The sequence below is a fragment of the Lytechinus pictus genome, chromosome 2 (assembly GCF_037042905.1).
Source record: "Lytechinus pictus isolate F3 Inbred chromosome 2, Lp3.0, whole genome shotgun sequence".
NCBI classification, from domain to species: Eukaryota; Metazoa; Echinodermata; class Echinoidea; order Temnopleuroida; family Toxopneustidae; genus Lytechinus; species Lytechinus pictus.
Window position 1 is genome coordinate 65,644,411 of NC_087246.1, and position 21,235 is coordinate 65,665,645.

Genomic DNA, 21,235 nt, shown 5'->3' on the forward strand with positions numbered 1-21,235 from the left:
CATACTGCACAAAGATATGCATGTATGGGACTACACGTACACACTAATTGTCTGCAAAAAAATTTGAGATTTGGGGGGTCACAGCTTGGATGTGATGGCATCTGAGAAATATTCCTTTGCAGAGGACATTTTACAATAATGTTTTTTTTTTCATAAATGACGGGATATTCACATTCACAATAAGAGTCTCACTTTAAGGATCCTTCTCTGAGATCTTATGAATTAATCTATTTGCACATTGCACAACACTTGGTAAACAGCAAAAGATTAGAAACTGAAACAAATCAGTGCATGAACCAGCCACTCATTCTAAATTTAGACATTAACGTAAGTCAATCAGAAAGAATAGTTTCACTGCAATCTATTGTAATAGTTTTTATGTTCATTTATCTAATACTCTATGTCCAACAACAAATGTTGACAGGACGAAAGTAAGAGAAGCTCATTATAAACTTAGACAAAGGCAATTAAATTACAAGAGTTTGAATGTATTTCACCTGAACCCAATGGAAAATGGTGAGATATTCATCCAATTCTAAAAAAAAAAAAAAAACAGAATTGCTAATGTGCTAAATATACTTTGCCATCGACAATGACATGTACAAACTGATTGTATGAAGGAGGGGGGGGGGGTGGCATATCTGCACATTTAACTGAATATTAAACTTGAATTCATTTTATTTTACCAAAAAAAAATCAGTTGATAATGTACCTTATATTCTTATGAGTAAGTGTGCCATAGATTAAAATTTAAGAGAAATATTATGATTTTCTTGGAAAAAAAAACTTTGGCAAGTCATGTTCATGGTGCTCCATGTCGGTGCACACATTCACTTTACACACAATTCAGGATATTTTGATAAAAAAGGCTACATTTTGAGACTGTCACATGAAATACCTGAAATTTCATATTTCTGCCTTTTTGAGTCAGATTTTTAAAATATAATATCTGTCTATGTATTGTAGGTGTAAAGTTTTTGGTCATTGCATATCTCCTCTTATCAGATTCATGCAGAGGCTTTCTCTTGTCATATCAAGATTTCATATTCAACCACGATTGCTCAAAATACCCTGACATTTAATTATAGAGAGCTCCAGCACCTCATGTTTGAGTGGTCATAAAAGAACTTCCTATTTCAGTTTATCTTCATTTTATATCTTCAGGTAGAAAATTATCATCATAAACATGCATGGAAAGCTAGATGGCATCATCACATAATTAAAGTACAGAAGCATGTTTCATTTAAAGTGGGTTTTTTTTTTTCTTGAATGCAAACTTAAATCTTTTTATTTTAAATTTTTTGTTCATGTTCAGCTGATTTGGTGAAAAAAAAAGAACATTATTCTCATATGCAAAGACTGTCACTTTCATTTGATGATTTAGCTGTGTTATGAATAATTTTAAAGAAGAAGTAATTCACGGGTATTTTCTTGGTGAAATTTAAAACTTTCTATTCCTTGCTCACTGTTTGTATTTTGTGAACTATTTTCTCATGTATCTCTCATCGACTTTCAAAGGATGTACATTGTCTGTTAACATAAAACAAGGCACAGACCCAAAACAAATTTACCATCTGTGACTGCTCACCAGAATAGCACTGGCTTTATTATTCAACTATACCATAACACAAACATTAACCCATAACACCCATTTGAATGACTTATCTTGAACTTTTATGGCCTGAAATTCTGTGTATTTCATGTTCCTCCCGAGTTTCGTGATTTTCAATTCATTTTAGCTATTGCGGAAACCTGGGGAATCGAAGCTTGATCGCTTTACTGACCTATGATCCCCATCTGACTGGGGAAAAAGAAGGCGTGTCCAAGGATGACCCAACCCATACTGAGCACACGCAGTCCATTTAAACAGCCAATGGACCTGTCCTGGCCCGCAGTGGTGCTTAGCAGCTTGACCAGGTTCCGGTTGACGGCAAAGCTCAGAAGGAACTGCTCCCAGATTGCTGCATCAGAGAGAAGGACAAGAAGAGAATGAGATAGATATAAAGGAGAGACATACAAAGAAAGAAGGGGCGAGAAGGGAGCAGATGGGAAAAGAGAGACAGACATACATAGGGTATTAGCAAGACAGATGGAAAGAGGGGGGTGAACAGAAAGGAGACAGACATGCAGAGACGGTGTCAGCAAGACAGACAGATAGAAGATAGAGGGGGACAGAAAGAAAGAAGGTAGAGGATAGAGAGAGAGAGAGAGGGGGGCAGGGGGGAGATAGGGGCGGGGGTGACATTGGGAGAGAAGAAAGAGAGAAATACATCCATGATATGAGTTTTTCATTATTAAACTCAAACAGGTCTACTGACCCCGAATTTTTCATGACCTGAAAAGTAAGCAAAAGGCAATTGATTATTGAATAGAGTGGGCCCCCGTTTTGTAAAGAGTGTCAACAATATCATTATCATTGTAACTTTGCCATAATGATACAATGAAAACCTTGACTTTGATTGGCCGCTGTTTGTAACACTTTTTTACACAGGACACTCAGTCTGGAAAGTCTTGCATCTGCTGCGCAGTTGTGACAAAAAGAGGATGAAAACTGGTATCGCCACATTTTTTGCAAATTTAAACGTGAATAAATAAATCCTTACCCCTTTTTGGTGGTTGCTGTACGAGTATGAGTGGTACATCATCATCCTTATTCTCCGGTGACCCGTTGTCAAGGAGAGTCTCGCCTGCCCTACCATTCTGGGCTGAAGTGTTTGTATTGCTGTTGGTATAGACGACCATGTTGGAGGAACTCTGCTTGCGATACCGCAGGAAACAGTCATAGGCCATACCCAGCAACATCAGCAAGAAAATAGCACTAAACAGGGTGCTGGGTGAATGATAATGATGATAGGAAAAAGAATGTAATGGTCTTCAGGATCTAATGTAAGTGTATAATACCAGTACATTGGTAATCGTTTCATCATCATGATGATCATCTTCATCATCAACAACAACACTGATGATGATCACAGACAAGCTGTGGCTGCAGCTTCTGCAGATGGTAATGTTAATGATAATTATGATGATGTTCATGAAAATAGTAGTTATAATGATGATGATGATGAGGTTGATAATGACGATGATAATAAAATGATGTTGATGATGATTAGGCTAGATGTAACACTCAAACAATCAATTCAATCGTTCACCTTACCAACAATCAGCAACAAAATACCTCTTTTTTTCACTAATTGAATGTTCCTTAGATGTTGATTACTGATTTGAGACATTCAATTTTCAAAGATAGGGCTATAATCTTTGATATTTGACAACAAATGATATTTATTCTAAAAGCTAGTGAATTCTAAAATTGTGATTCTTTAAAGACATGGCAATGACGCCCATATCTGCAACCATGCATCATTCAGCTGCGTAGTGCATGTCATAGGCACTGTAATGGACATTCGACCGAGCCAGCTCACTCATTACGTGTGGTTACTGGTAGGTCATGTAAATAGGTCAACTTTTTTGTGATTTCTGATAATCCAAAAGTCTCGATGGTTCAAACTATTTGATTGTTTACCTTGGCAAAAATTGAATGGCAAAAAGGGTATTCGTCCCAAGCCGCCGCCTCCTCCTTATCATCACCTTCCTCATCATTGCCATTTTCATTATTAAAGTCATCATCATTACCATTGTCATTACCATCACTATCATCAGCAGCAGCAACAGCTCGCCCACCATAATCACAATGATGTTAATGCTGATGATGGTGATGACAATGACAATGATGATGGCGTTAATGAAAATGTTGATGATGATAATGATAATGATGATGTTGGTGATAATGTTGATGACAATGTTGTTGTTGATGATGATGACGATAATGATGCTAACGAAATGATGTCAACTAAGGATTATGTTGGTGATGACAATAATGATGATGATGATGTTAATTGTGATGATGATGAATACCAAAGGTTGTGATGATATCAAAGTACATGCAGTTTTCTATAAAAAAAACATCAACAATAAAAAACAACAAATTAACCCAAAACAAACAAATAACTTTACTTACATTGTACTTATGAACCCCGCAGTGAAAGGTATATGGTCTTCATAAGCACAGCTAACAAAGGATTCATCGTTTATTGGCTGAACATACTTCGTTAAGTTCAATGTTTCTGTAAAAGGACAGGAAAAATAAAATAACATTAAAACTATTAAAATGGTATATAAAAAGAGATCGAAAGTGCAAAATATACATATACAGATTTGTTTGGACTGAGGACTAGTTTTTTTCAAATATAATCTCAGATAGAAATTCACAAATGAATTGTTCTGTTTATGTACAAGTATGCATGTATTGTATTGTAAACCAAGGTCTTGGCGGTTTGTTACATCTTTCTCTTTGTCTCAAGATATACAATGTATGTACAACCACAAAGAATAGAAGCTTCTTTCTTTCTTTATTGTGGCAACCCCATACATGATTACACAGAAAAAAAGTGAAGAAAGCATGACAGCATCTGAGATATCAGTAATGAGAGAAAACAACCACTTTCATGTAATAGTTTAACTTGGTCTGAAGCACAGAACCAGCTTTACTTGGCCTAGATAAGAGTTGGAGACATGAACGGTAATAACGAATGAATGAACAGTGTAATGAATGCACCAATATTGCAGTGAGCTTGTGTGAAAAATCATATTCATGTCTGCACGATCAAACTGGTCCCTCTCAAAATTACATGACTGTACATGTACATGCTCAAGAATCATACACATACCTAGTACAATTTCGTTTTGGTTAATTGTATCTTGTGAGATTTACATGTACATGTAGACATAACAATTTCTGTCAAATCAATGAATTCAAAAGAGCAAGAAAGTTTTAAATTTGAAGATATATACATGTAACCAGTCAGACTGCAGGTCCCAAGAAAGTGGCTTCTTTCATCCAAGTGATATTCATGACTTGAGATGTTTTGTATATTTAATGAGCTTGATGCGGACCAAAACACCTCTTTTCATTCGGTCATTGCTGCTCTAATTGTGCATCGAATTTCATGAATTTGGTACCATTGTAAAGAGGAAGAATCATTCTTTCAGGTCATGTGTTTGGATTTATTCAAAGATTTTGTAATATAGGTTAAAATTTTGATCTAAAATATGCTACAAAATAAATATTTTCACACTTTATTTTTGTTTGAGCCCAAATGATTTTTATATCATGATAAAGCTGAATATGTATGCTCTGAAATGATATAGGTTTCAAAATAAGAATTGGTTTAATCGGGTCAAGATCACACTTTTCATTTGCCAAGTACATAAAGCAGTTTGAAAACAAGAATACTGCACTCTGATTGGTCAAAGAGACCACACAATGGCAAATTTCAACAGTCCCAGTGCCTGGGTTCGTGGGAAGGTCACACTTCCCATGTGGTAATCTCCTCAAATACCCCCGCGCCTGTAGTTCTGTGAACCTTATCCAGCCAATCAGAACTCTGGATTTCATGCAAGTACAAAATTTCAGAAATCTCGTCTTGTACCTTGGTGGGAAAAGTGTGATCTTGACCCGATTAAAAGATGCCGCATATCAAGAGTGGCATTGTGAGAAAGTACAGAAATTCAGCTTTATGGTGATAGAGATATCATTGAGGCTCAAAATAAAAAGTTTTGCACAATTTGCAAAAGAAAACAGGGGAAGAAAATTCAGTTTTAAGGCACATTTTCGGGCCAGAAATTTACTTATTTAACAAAATATTGTATACAAAATAAATGACCAATATGAAAGAGTAACTTTTACTCTATCTGATAGTGCAATAATATTTCATTTAACTTGAGGTTAAAACAGGTAAATTCTTAGAGAATCACGAGATTTTGCAAGGAGGAGGATTCAGCCACGAGATGATTTGGATGAATCTGGCATTTTTGCTCATTAGCATAGGGACCTGCGGTCTGACTGTAACTATCTGACATATTTGAGTGAAATGGCAATATAAAACTATATTATACTTTTAAGCTTTAATTTGCCTTTAATAACTAATATATACCCTGTACATGTATGGATTTATAGATCGTTAAACATTAAACTCCTGAAAGACAGACAACTTTAATATTATGGACTTTAAGGTTTACATTGTACACTGCACACTTTGAACTCTATTGCTTGTCTACACATATTAAGCAAACAAGAATATATGATAAAAGAAGTATATATAACTTTGTCTGACATAATTTTCTGCATTTGAATCAAGGCTGTTACTATACATTTTGCACAATTTAGTAAAAACAAACAACTTAACCATATTCTATTCTCGTTGCACATGTACAAACATGTATTGTACAAGTTTCATATTTTTTAAAAACCCAAATATTTTTCTTGATCCTCACTCAGTATTTTTTAGGTGTACCCAAGGTATTCTCACTGTATTCATATTTTCATTTCTTTTGAGGCATTGAATATTTCTCTTTGAGCGATGGTATGACATTTTGCATTCAGTGAAAAAAAAGCAACTTTCTTTCATCTCATGTGAAATCTCATCATGGTGCTCAAAACTGTTTGCTATTTGTTTTCTGTGATTCACTACATCATGAATGCAAATCTTGTACATTGCACTGACGGCCATTTTGTATTCCTTAACTCATTGCCCGTGAGAACTCTCATTCCCATTGGTTTTGGTAGAGACTACATAATTTAGAAGACAATGAGATAATAAACGGAAATAGATCCAATAAAACTGCAATAAATACACCAATTAATCATACCTTAATACTTGTAATGCTAGAAGATAATTAGATGGAAACTGAAATTGACCGACTAGTAATTTCTCATTGCAGTGTAATTAAAAAAAAAAAAAAATTTGTTCCTTTCAAGTTAATGGTCAAGTCTACACTAATAGCAAGTTGATTTCATTATATACATGTATAACACAGCTAATGAGTTTAAATGACATCTCACATTCACTATTTCTTTTCTCATTTCATTATACATGTACACAGAAGTATTTTTTTGTGAGCTAAGAAGCTATTGAAATTATCACAATAATGGTGCTTCAGATATGTATTCAGAACAATGAAGCCATGTTTATATTTTTTATTAAAGAAGAAAATGACATTTTTCACAATTCACAAATTACAAATGACTCTGCCCAAGTCAAATCTCTTGGGACCATATATATGTAAATCTGTTCAATTTGATAATTCACATTATAATTTGATAATCTGCTCTAGCTCTTACTTTGCATAAAGAACGACGTCTCTATAAACCGCCCCAAGGCCTGATCTAAACAATATTCAAGATTATGTAGAAAAATCAATATTCTGTGGCAGAAGAATAATACTAATTGCTTTTATTGCACAATAACTTTTTTTATCCCTAAAAAGTAGCCCTTCAAATGAAAGAAATAGCCCCCAAAATTCTGCAATCGCCCCAAAGTGGAAAAGAAAAATAGCCCCTTGAAATAAAAATGATTCCCTACCCTGATATTATATTATATATTTAGGTGAAATTTCACAAATAGACGATGTTATCAATACATGTTATGCATACTCTGGTCTGAAATAATGTTTTGAGTGAGGCGATTATTACTAAAACTTATTTAGGGTCGACTTATTCAGAGTCTACCAAATAGTGAGCATGTTGCCCTGCCTCATTTACATGTACATACTTTATGTATATTGACAGTGATGTACATGTACATGTAGAAAATGCATTGTGAAATTAAGTGGCATGACATTTTAATGCCATAAATTTCTGATTTTTTAGAAGATTTTGATAAAATTTTCACTTTTCTGCTGATTTTATTCTTTTGTATAGTTCATTCAAATCAAGTTACATGTAAAGTGAGGGTGGGTTTGACCTTTTAACTTTTACTTTATCCACCAATTTCTTTGCATATCATGAGTTTTTTGGGTTTTTTTTAATATTGTGTACAATAGTGCAGTAGAGCTGCAGGAAACCACTTGTGTGATGGTTAGTTTCCTTCTTCTAAAAAAGTGTCCTGAAGTACTTCAAGTTTAAAAATCAGGTGGGTGTTTCATAAAGCTTTTCGTAAGTTAAGAGTGACTTTAAGAACGACTGGTGATCCTTTCTTGTGGTAAATGGTATATTCATTGGCGATGGTTTAGCGTGTAGGAAAGGTTCACCAGTCGTTCTTAAAGTCGCTCTTATATTACGAACAGCTTTATGAAACGGCCTATATGCAATTCAGCCTTCAACCTTGATGAAATTTTGTACAAACTCGGTTCCAAGATGATCAAAATAAAACTGGTGTAAATTTTATTGGATTCTGTTCAAATTCATTATGGAATCATCACAACTGGTATTTATCTTTAATACAAGAACAAACAGCAAAATCTAAGTCTTGGCCTCATACCTATATTGATTACTTGTAAATTTATTGTACCAAATTGTATAAAATATGTAAGTAGGAATGAGTTTATCTTGTCTTTGCATCATCTCTATGATGATGTGTAGGTTACAGAAACCCTCTGTTGGAATGCCAAATTTATGTTTTCATGGCTTCATGTAAAATATCATCCACTCTATCTCACTCTAATTAAGGATCTCTAAGTCTCGCCTTCACATCTGGTAAGCGGACAAAAATTAAGATGTTGTACGATCATCTAGTATAGGGTAATTGTGTAGCGCACATACATGCATACACCTTGTTAGATGCTCAAGGCACTTCTACATGTACATGTATTACCCTGGCTATGCTAGTCTACCGATTCCAGTGCTGACAGCATTTGAGGAATTACTTCAGGCTAGTACCCATTTACCTCGCCTGGGTCGAGTGCAGCACATTGTGGATCCATTTCCTCAGACATAATCACAAGTATTGATTACGTCTATTTAAATCATCTCCAAAGAAGAAAAACTTGCTCTTAGACTGGTTTCAATGAAACAAACTGTTTTTCTCAAAAAAACTTAAATAAACAAATACAAGAAAATTATATACGAACCTAAGAAGTAACTTAAGTAATTCTGGACATCTTTCTCAGAGCATTCATTGGGCACACATACTCCCCAGGTTAACATAGCCTCTGGAGTCTGTAGAAAAGGAAAGAGAGAACAAAATAGAATATTAATGCAATGGTAAGGATCAGTGTCCAACCTAAACAGGGAACAAACAAGTGGAATGCCTCTGGCGGTCTCACCTGCATCACGCGATTCAATATAGCAGCAGTGCTGACTTTGAAAACTACTATAACTCGCACAAGATGTTCAGTGATACTTGGTTACTCTTATGTCCACGTTTTATGAACTAGACCAATACACTTACAGAGATATAATGGTAATTCAACAAATACCCCCAAGGTGACCAAAGTTCATTGACCTTACATGACCTTTGACCTTGATCATGTGACCTGAAACTCGCACAGGATGTTCAGTGATACTTGATTACTCTTATGTCCAAGTTTCACGAGTCTGATCCATAAACTTTCAAAGTAATGATGGTAATTCAACATATACCCCCATTATGGCCAAAGTTCATTGACCTTTGACCTTGGTCATGTGACCTAAAATGCACACAGGATGTTCAGTGATACTTGATTACTCTTATGTCCAAGTTTTATGAACTAGACCAACATACTTTCAAAGTTATGATGGTAATTCAACAAATACCCCCAATTTGGCCAAAGTTCATTGACCCTAAATGACCTTTGACCTTGACCATGTGACCTGAAACTTGCACAGGATGTTCAGTAATACTTGATTACTATTATGTCCAAGTTTCATGAATCAGATCCATAAACTTTCAAAGTTATGATGGTAATTCAACAGATACCCCCAATTCGGCCAAAGTTCATTGACCCTAAATGACCTTTGACCTTGGTCATGTGATGTGAAACTCATGCAGGATGTTCAGTGATACTTGATTAACCTTATGTCCAAGTTTCATGAACTAGGTCCATATATAAGTTATGATGACATTTCAAAAACTTAACCTTAGGTTAAGATTTTGATGTTGATTCCCCCAACATGGTCTAAGTTCATTGACCCTAAATGACCTTTGACCTTGGTCATGTGACATGAAACTCAGGCAGGATGTTCAGTAATACTTGATTAACCTTATGGCCAAGTTTCATGAACTAGGTCCATATACTTTCTAAGTTATGCTGTCATTTCAAAAACTTAACCTTCGGTTAAGATTTGGTGTTGACGCCGCCGTCGCCGTCGGAAAAGCGGCGCCTATAGTCTCACTCTGCTATGCAGGTGAGACAAAAAGGGCATTGCCATTTCGATAACACTTTCTGGTCACAGAAAATCTGACAACAAGAAAAAATATAGATCAAAGGTCATTGCCATCTACGAAGGCACTTAACCTTTAAGATATTTTGCAAAAAGCCAACAAAAAAGGTCTTTGAAGTTCTGTCACAATTTTGAATTTTCAAAGCTTTGTCTCTCTGATTTTACTGACATGTATAAAATCACATTGCTTTCAGCCTGGAGTACCCCTTTTACACAGTTGAGAAAAGTGTCATAAAGTGTGTGAACATGTATCATCTATTTTCTTGACTTTGTATATATCAATCACAGACTAGAAAAAACTGTAATTGTACACAAACAAAAACCAACATATTTTATGGAATCTTGGAAAAACAGCAAATCCCATGCTCTATTTACCCTAAAAGGACTCCCCTCAACGCTTCGAGCGATATTTTTCAAAACACAAAAGATAGACCCGCAAAATTTATGAATTTTTTCTTTAAAGTCTCGCACAACTTTTGAGACCAAATTCACGACGTATGGGTATATTATCGCGACACCACATGACTTTTTATGAGACAATGTAATGCCGAAAATGGTACATTTTTATAATTTGTGTACAAAGTCTATGGGAGATGAAATTCATAAAAAATTAAAAGGGTGATTATTTTTCATTCTAATTGTTCTGCTTAATTAATTTAGGGTTTAATTTAGTTTTTAAATGGTCTGTAATAATTTCCATTGAAAAAAAACAATGAAAAACAAAAGATGAAAAACACAGAAATACATAAGAAATTCTAAAAAACAAAGAGATACATAAGGAAAAATTTGGCTTTTGCAATTTTTCTTTGTGGAAGCATTTAAATGAGACTACAAAGATGACATCTGGGAAAAGAAACATAAAATTGAATTAAAATTGGGTGTTAAATATGCAACTAACATTTTCATTAAAAAATTATTTTCATTTTTTTTATACTGGCTCGTGGTTTATGTAAATGTGCATGCCAAAGTTCAGTGCAATCACGCGAATGGCGGCCGAGATAAGAAGGGGGCCATCATCTCAAATAGCCCAGTCTTTTTAGAGCTAAAGCTCTCCTCACCCAAACCCCTCCCCCCTTTTGGGAAGCAAATAGAAATTGAGAGAAAACCTACATTTAAACCAAAAACATAAACCCCTGCATTAGCAGGAGACGGTCCAATTCTTACAATTGGGTCATTCCATCAGACTGGGTCATTTTTTTGTGGCATGCCAGAACTGAAAATACCCAAATGGAATCCAAATATTCTGTTTTCTGGATGTTATCAAACATGGCTTAGTGTACAGGGAATTAAATATATGTACTTAACAAAAATGAACTGGGCTGTTGACTCTTAATTTACTTTCCTATCAAAATTTCAATATACATGTACCACACTGGCCTCCTTACCTGAGTTTTTGTTATGGCTGTAATGTTGACATTTAAAAAGGTTGCACAGTACTTATAATGAATATTGTATGCAGGAACTTTGATGGAGCGGCATTCATCATAGTGACCAAGCCAACGAAGATTACCTTGTAATATACCTGCTTGTGGCTTGCCAAAGGCATCGAAAACTGTCACAAGGGAACAAAAAAGGATGAGAAATCAATGAAAGTAAAGAATCTAAAGAATTGTACATGCACATGTAGTATAAAGACAAAACATTTTGCAAACCTAAAATCTGCAATGAAAATAACCAGGCAGTCACAATATACAATTGAAAGCGATAATCTGTTTGTGGGACAAATAGAGAAAGGGAATAGGTCAATTACAGTATTTGTCAGTATTTTGCCTCCTTCTTTTCATATATTTTACAGTGATTTTGTGAATACTACCCTTGATGATATAATGCAATGAATTTTGGTCTGCCAATTTGTCCCCTTTGTATAAAACGTAGGTCATTTTGGTTACATTTCTGCCATTTAGCATACTAGGAAATTTCATCAAAATCTGGTAATTTTCTGAGGAAATTACAGACAAATACGCTAAGGTAAGGAATCTTCAATAGTGTTGCATCAACAACAAACAAATTGAAATATCTCCTATAAAAACGACTGTAAATTCAAAATTTTAGTTGGACAATGTTTATTGTCAATACTTTGATTGAAATCAATAGGAAAAACAAGTCTGCAATATACATTTTTCAAGTAATTAACCTTTATAAGTTGAAATTTTGTGTAAATGTCAAGCGAGTCACAATTAATTCTCTGCATAGGGATTATGGAATTGAGCAGTCAACGTGTTAATGCCTGCTGCTACCTTCCTTTAGCTCTGCTCCAGAATGAAATTAAGTTATGTACTAGTATTGGTTATGCCTTGAGAATTAAGAACAATTTGCAATGTTGCATAGATGCTTACCATATTCCCGAAGTTGTGCCGATGTTGGATATAATAGAATATCAATGGCCTTTTGACATTCAACAGAGGCATTTCCGGGGGCACCACCTCTTGTCAACTTTTGTTCAGCCTCAACGACACCTTGGATGACCTTTGGGGTGATGGCGTCTGTCATTATTGTCATAGCAACCAGCAAAATGGCCGCCGTCAAGCACTTGCTCTTCAGCGAGTCCATTTTTCTCGTTTAAATCTAGGTGAGGAGGGTTTATTAAAAAGGGTAGGAATTAACATTTTCAGTTACATGAATCAGTCTCATTAGCTAACATTAATTTGTGATCTGTTGCATGATTCTGATGATACAATGATTAACAAACTGAGTTTGATTTATGTCTCCAATATGAACTGATGAAAATTACAAACCTAAAATACTAATTTCTCACTCAAGAGAGATCCCTATTAAAACAAACTCATATTCCTAGCCCTAAGCAATGGCCTTGCATGACCAACGAACCTACTCTACATGTGTTCTCTTCATGTAATATTAAACTTAACAGAATACTCTCAGTTCAAAGTACATATGTACAATCAACACACTGAATACAGTGAATACAAAGTACAATAATTGACATGTAAAAACCCACTTCTTTCAAATGTTCAACTAAGTTAGGATTAATCTATGTTTTAATATTCTTTGATCTTTACAATGTATATTTAATGTGTAATTTTTAAATCTACAATTCTAACCAATATCCCCCTTTCCTCACACATAGATACCTAATTGTTGTGTATTAGGAACTGTGCTATTATCATAAGTATTAATACAGTACTGAGTACAGCATGCAAAAATTTGCATTTACTAATTAACTGTACTTGTATTAGGTGAAATGAAGTAACTGGTATACCGAAGAAAGGATGTAATAAACAATGCACTCCATAGTTTACATGTTTATGATCATCAGCAAACATAAATATATAAAAACCAGTACCGGTACTTTTGATATGTCATCATGTTTACGTCTCGCACAGGATTTATATTTTATGGAAAAAACACATGGAGAATCAATGCATTGTGCGTGTATGACCGCAATTACCAGATCAGTATCATAAAATATGGTCCGAAGATCATACTTTATACTAGGAAATTGCATTGTTATTCTCCGCTGTACCCCCCTCCCCACACCCCACCACATACCAGACAACCTTTTACACTTAAAGTTACAGTCACCAGAGATCATGTAAAGCTTCACAAACAAGTTTATTATGTCCCCCCCCCCCGCCCCACACACACAAGACATACAATTTATGACATGATCCCATGATCACTTACGTCAATGACATTTATGACAATGAACAAAAAGGCTGATGACTGTGCCTACATAGGGTCTATATTTGTCAATGACACCATAAACCATCATGGCACAGGTTCTGCACGATCAAGGACAATAGGTGCCAGAATAAGAACATAAATTTCAAAATGATATTGCTTTAAACATAAATTGTTGAAAGTCAAGTTGCTAGCCCTTGATAGAAGTAGCAGCTGATATGAACTACATACAATGAACCTATAGATCCAGTCATTCATTTATCTATTTATTCACTTATTTATTCATATTAATTCCTTTTTTATTCATTTATTAATTTACATTCTTATTCTATTCATTATTTTCATGTATTTAAATTTCATTAATAAATCTTGTTATCTATTCATTTACTTTCTTATTTTTATATATAACCATTCATTCATACCTTTATTATTCATATATTAATTAATTTATTTATTTATACATTCATTTATTTATTTATTCATTTATCATCTATCTATTTACTGATTTTATATCTATTCATTTATTTCTTTATAGTTATTAATCCATTTTTGTATTTATTCACTCATACATGTATATCCATTTATTTTTCCCCTTCATAGACATGTATGTTTCATTCATTCATTCATTTATTTAGGATTTATTCACTATTTCATTTATCCATTTATTATTTATTTTATTCATTCACTCAATTGTTCATTCATTCATGCCTCCATTCAATCATTCATTCATTCATAATTTATGTTTATATTCATTCATTCACTTTTTATTGATTTGATTATTATTGGTATTTTTCATTTTTTTGTTATTTATTTTATTAATAGTTGTATTGTTTTTTCTTTTATTTTTCTATATTATAACATGTACATAGCGCTGCCATAGTGCTGCCATTCTTTGGAATCAGCTGGATAGTGGTAACCGTAGTGCAGTTTCAAGGCAATCCTTCGCTACATCTTATTGGAGAACGAGAAACTAATAAATGAAAAATAACTAACCCTATCTCACTGATTCCAGGGACGAGCAATCAAGTAAACACAAAATTAATCAATAAACATAATGATCATAGGGAATATATACTTATATGGATTTTCATATGCACAATATATATGTTGACTTTTGTTCTACATGCACATATGTATTTCAGTATGTCTGTGTGTATTACCTGCAGGTTGAATGTCTCTTTGAACATATTTTCTTCCTTGTTTAATACTTTTTCATTGTTTGTATTTATTATTTGTTACTTGTATGCAGGGCCCCCAAGAAAAACAGTGCTTAGTCCACCGATGGGGTTACCCTGGGTAAACAAAACAAAATAACTAAATAAATACAGTACATTATTTTATTTAATCAACCTTGGTTATTATCATTTATTTCATTCTATTTTGTTTTTATTTTTTCCATTAATTTGTTATGTATTCATTTATTTGCTTTTTTAGGGGGGGGGGGGCTATTTTGCATTTAGCATATTCTATTTTCACCTCAGCAGGATTTTTCTGTAGATGCAGAGATTGTAGAATTATTGGAAATTTATCATTTCACACCCTAAAGTGTTCTTGGAAAAGTAAAAATCCATCTGTCTCTTGTTTCAGCTGTTCAAGAGCTCTTTGTATAGTGAGAAAAAGTCTGGTGAAAGAATACACCCTTGTCTCATCCAATGTTCTACTTAAAGTCAATCACTCGTCAATTTCATCCATCAATGTCCAGCATGCCTAGCACATTCATGAGGGCCTGATGGGGAACCTTTTCAAATGCTTTGAATCACTGAAACAAACACACATCTTTCTGCCTTTAGCATTTATCCAACTCTGTCCTGGTTTGATTCCATACTTCTTTTTTTCTCTGAGATTGCACCCTTCCTTAGGGACAGTGATTTTCAGTGATCGCGGAAAACGCAGGGAATTCATGGAAAGGGCCTTTTGAAACGGAAAGTGGCATTTCAAATGGAAAATCACGGAAAAAATATTTTTCCTCAAAATACACAGAACAGCAACCGAAATTACTCAAAATTCTCAACAAAATACGAATATTAAATGGCCACAAAACCCCAGGAAATATGATCTTACTTCGCTACAATCATGACAATTCACACATCGTGACTGCACTAGACTTCATAACACTCGATCGTACCTTGGCCGGGCACGGGATGGGTGGAGTTGTATCGAAAATATTCATGCACACATCGTTTGTGTTCAACAATACGGTCGTGTGTTGCTGCCCTCTATGTTCGACGATGTAAACAGCACGATAACGAGGTCTTGAAATCCAAAATGGCGGATAGACGAAAATCGTTGACTGCTGAAATCGATGTCCAAAAAACCCCAAAATTATCGATATAATTTCATTTGACTGTAAAATAATGCTGATAATGTATTCATGTTCAATGTGTTTGTCAGAATATTTTGTGTACCCGCATAGATCCGATTAGAACAGATTCTTTTGCGTTGTTGGTACAGTGGCAGATACAAATTTTGACCAGCGCGAGTGTTGTGATATTGCTATTCAATGGGTAAACGGAATTGTCACTTTTTAATGTACACAAAGTCTATGGGGAAACGGAATTTCCGTTTTCTGACATGCTGAAATGAAATTTAAGATTTTCTGAAATGGAAAAGGCAATTTTTTTAAACAGAAAATCACTATCCAAACTTCTTCTTCCGCAGATTTGATTCAATAAGACTCGTAGAATCAGTTTTGTCAAACGACATATCATCAGGAACTGTTCACATTTGGCTGCTAACTGCTCCAGGCTTCTTTGGTATTATTTGAGCATCGCAGTTTAGTATTGTGTCTTTCATTGTAAATTTACTTGTAAAGGTAAGGTGTTAACACCAAATTCTCCCAACGCTTTGAACATCTCTAACGTTGAAGGCTATCTGGACCAGCTGCTTCACAGTTTACCTAAAGCGTATGGACATAGATTTGAGGGCATTCTTCCAATATTCCATTTGTAAACTCCACGTTTGATTCCATCTGGTTTGTGAACCTTGACCTTGAAATGTCAGTCTTTTTAATTCTTCCGAGCCTGAGCCTTGACGTATTTCTTCATAAATTGTGTCCGACAATGGTGCCAGTGGCTGGCTGGGTATAACAAATTCTGACAGTTTTCATGGTTTTAGAGTGATAAACTCTTCCTTCTCTTAATTTTGATATGGGATTCTTGTCTCTACATGCAACTTGTACATGATGTAGTGCAGTGCAGTGGGTGTGCTACTGTACATTGTGACGTGAGCGTGATTTGTGAATGTGATGATCATTCATGGTGATCTGGGCTGGGATTACCTCAAGTGATGTTCATGTAGGCTCCACTCCATTTCACTACCGCTACATTACGCTACACCTACCCGAACATCAAGCCTTAAGTTAAAACTCACTTGAGAATTAGGTAGGCCGGGATGTGATCTAGCCTTGAGGACTCAGTGATCATTTTTTTAATGATTTTTATATTGTCATTTGATCACAGAGCCTTGAACCCCCTCCCATATACATATAAGAGACACATGTACACAAAGATGGATATCCCTAGTAAATCCATCTTTGAAGATAGAAATCACGTAAATTTCTATCATTTTATTTATCTATACACCTTCATACGCCTAATGCGTATGAAGGTGCAAAAAATATGTTAATAAAAAGGTTAAAAATGAGTGGTTTCTAATACCAGACCGATCTCGTGTAGATCCCTATGATTATTTATAATCAAGTTTTAAATGTTATTATTTGTTAAATAATAATTTTTATCTATAAATTGTTCTTCAAAACGGCATTTTGTAACATTGCTTAGCGAAGCTATGTACATGAGCGAAGCTATGTACATGGTACGTCATAACGAAGCGGTTCAAGGGTCAAGCCTATTGCATGTGCGGTGTATACAAATGGATCAAGGGATCTACACGAGATCGGTCTGGTAAGAAACCTCTCATTTTTAACCTTTTTATTAACATATTATTTGTACCTTGTATAGATAAATAAAATGATAGAAATTTACGTGATTTCTGTCACAAGAAAGTGCAAAAATTGTTTAATATTGATAGTTGAATTATTTTTTTTTATATTCGTAAATAAAAATTAAGATTTGTCCCCTTCAAACCTGTGAGTTTGTGCAGTTTGCTATAACCCTTTGACCTACGTGTGATGTTTTGTTTCTATCGCATGATTTTGTTTTTCTAAGCTTCGCATTGGCTAGTGCTTTCGGCAATTACCGTTTCTAATTTGCATAATGCCGAGAACTGCGCCCTGGCTTAGCTACATGTATACCGACACTGCACCATTGATTTTGCTGCACGATAGACGTGCTTGATTTTAGTTCTGCAGTGAACTCGTAATAGCAGGCGTTTTATTTGAAACTGTTTGTTGGTGAGGAAAGAATATGAAAAGGCGAGAACGAGAAGTGGACCCATATGCTATGCTGCTTTTACAGGTTTCGTCTAAAATCGCAGAAAAGGGCAATTTTCGTCTAGTGATCATGCCTTTCAATCTCCCTCCATGGTTGCTTTAGCTACATGTACCCTGCATTTTGTTTTCGACATTTAAAGATTCTGGATAACGTAAGTGTCAATTATTTTATATTACATTTCATTGAAAATTCTTAAGCTTAAATGTATACGTCACAAAATTATCTCATTATTTTGTCTCGAATGAAATACGTGTTAATGCATAATTTAGGTGTAAATTAGATTTACAAGAAGCGTCTATACAAATTGTTCTTTCTTCTTAAATAATTTACTTGTTTGAAATCTGATAAAGTGAAAATTATGTGAAAGGATAGGATGGCTGGTTTACCAGTTACTTTGTTTGTTTTTATATTATTATCATGATTGAGAAAATGGAATGATATTCAAGTCATTAATTCTTAGCAAGATTTAAATGGATTATTATTGAAGGATGTGGAATTCATAACTTGTAGATTTTATTAGAACAAAGTATTTTATGTATAGGACTGCTTTGTCTATACAGCCCTTACCCCATCTCTTCCTGTGTTTCAACTCTGAACGCCGTTCTACGAGGATGTACACCCCTGTAACGAAAGAGTCAATGAGCATCCAAGCTGTAAACGCCCTCTACAGTTGAATATTGATTGACGCTTATACGGCAACGTTCGTCCAACGCAAGGACTTTGATGTCGCAAGTGACTGTTCTTAGCAAGGACTGTATTACCCAGGGCCAGATGTACTTCTCTCAGAGAGATTTTCGCAATCGAAAATAGGGAAGTCCCATTTAATTAATTGTAATAATTAATAAGTTCCATTTATTCAATATCATACTTTATGTCATGAGATGAAAATAAAGTTTATATGTACACATTGCTATATAAAGCAGAAGAGATGTATTCAACTCGCTCTCAATCAAAGATTATGTAACAAAGAGTTTAAATCAATAATAAATATTTAAATTCTTTTATTATAATAACATTAATGGTCTAAATGGAATATTTTGTTTATGATTAACCCGTATCTGTATTTGTAAGTCCTATTACCGTACTATAAACTACTAATTGTCTAATAATAGTAATACTATTATAATAGTAAAAATATTTCCGCGACAATTTCTATCTTCAAAGGTGGATTTCCTATGGAAATCCATCTTTGTTTACATGTGTCTCTTATATAGGAGGGGGTTCAAGGCTCCGTGATCAAATGACAATATCAAAATCATAAAAAAATATGATCACGGAGTCCTCAAGTCTAGATGTGATCATCACATTGCATTCACACTCACAGCACAGCGCTTGCCGCTATCGCGCTACCGGCAAACCCCCATGCCCATGGCCATGATCAGCCGAGCCGCGGCCGCGCAAAATTGATCTTCATCTACTAATCTAGGTCTAGGAGACTAGGTCTAACGTTAGACTTTTTTAATAGGTCTGCAAATTAGTGAGGAGTGCTGTTTTGAGAGAAAACAGGTAATAACATAAGCAGGAGAAGAATTCTACTGAAATATTGAATTATGGTCAGTATACAATGGCTTACCTCAAATAATTCTTGGCATCAAATGTCAAACTCAGGTATCCTTCGTTCATCAGCTGACAAATCTAAATATAATATGCAATTGATGCAATCTGCGTGTCAGGTGACATTTATTAGTCTTTCGTAAATACGTTTTGGTTTATTTTGATTTAGATCTAGATGTTATATTTTCTCTCCTTACTATCCCAGAAGGAAAAACCAGTTCAACTGGACCAGTTTAGACCAGTAGAATTTTAACTGGTAACTCTGGAAATTGGAACATCGATTTACTGGTCTAACTGGTCATACTGGTCCAGTTAAAATTTTACTGGTCCAGTTAAAAATTAAACTGGTCTTGAATTACTGGAATTTTATACTGGTCTTGTTTCTGGTGGTTGTTACTGGTCTCACTGGTCTTCATACTGGTATCCAATTTAAGCTGGTCTTTACTGGTATTTTCTACTGGTCTGACTGGTCCTCAAACTGGTCGAACTGATCCTCGTATTGGTCTTACTGGATCAATTTATTCCATGCATTTGGGTTGTTATATACCATGGTTAGTGAAATGTGATGGAAAAGATGGTTAGTAAATTAATCTTTCTGCTGTTATTTTAAATGTGATATATGAAATTACACATTTTCATTATGAATTAGTTCACACACTTATTTAGAAAGTTTTTAAACAACAATGAGTGCCATTGCAAGGATATTCCATTCTAAATCCTGATTTTTCTTTTAAAAACAGGAAATATGCAAATGAGGTAAACCACGTGATCAGCATCATCAGAATTACTGGTATTACTGGTCTTGACCAGTTCAATTTCAAACAATGAATTACTTTAGACCAGTTGACTATATCAGAGGAATATATCTTGCTCTTAATCATAATTAACGGAAATAATTATTTTAATGATGATGTTAATACTTGATAATTATGATATTAATAATAATAATTACAATATCAATAACAATGATAACTGTTACAGTAATAAGAAAGATAACAACAATGATCATAATAATCATAAAATTTATAATTATGATAATTATAAGAAGAATGATGATAACAATCGATAACGATAATAACTTTTTCTGAATTGCAAGATTCATTTTCCATAATTCGTCAAATGATCTGACTTGAAATAAAGTCATTATTTATTGGACCAGTAACACCAGTTTGATGAAAAACAATTTAACTGGTATTACTACTTTGCTTCAACTGGAATGCAATTGTTTGAACTGGTCTCCAGTTGATTTTTACTGGTCCAGTTAAAAATCAACTGGTCCAGTAAACATATATTGGAAACCAGTAAAAATCTACTGGAAACCATTTATTGGACCAGTAACACCAGTTTGATGAAAAACAATTTAACTGGTATTACTAATTGCTTCAACTGGAATGCAATTGTTTGAACTGGTCTCCAGTTGATTTTTACTGGTCCAGTTAAAAATCAACTG

General features: G+C 34.4%; 1 protein-coding gene across 1 annotated transcript in view; it reads right to left on the bottom strand.

Annotated features, from left to right (window-relative positions):
• LOC129253781 (nose resistant to fluoxetine protein 6-like) overlaps window positions 1–20,257 on the bottom strand; it is a 38,292-nt gene extending 18,035 nt beyond the window's left edge. The window contains exons 1-7 of the mRNA XM_054892208.2: window positions 19,805–20,257; window positions 12,538–12,766; window positions 11,587–11,753; window positions 8,911–8,998; window positions 4,022–4,127; window positions 2,604–2,830; window positions 1,785–1,961 (exon numbers count right to left, since the gene is read on the bottom strand). Coding sequence (XP_054748183.2) covers window positions 1,785–1,961; window positions 2,604–2,830; window positions 4,022–4,127; window positions 8,911–8,998; window positions 11,587–11,753; window positions 12,538–12,751 — 979 coding nt within the window. The 5' untranslated portion in view covers window positions 12,752–12,766; window positions 19,805–20,257. The remainder of the gene's footprint in view (window positions 1–1,784; window positions 1,962–2,603; window positions 2,831–4,021; window positions 4,128–8,910; window positions 8,999–11,586; window positions 11,754–12,537; window positions 12,767–19,804) is intronic.
• Between the last annotated feature and the right edge of the window lie 978 nt (window positions 20,258–21,235).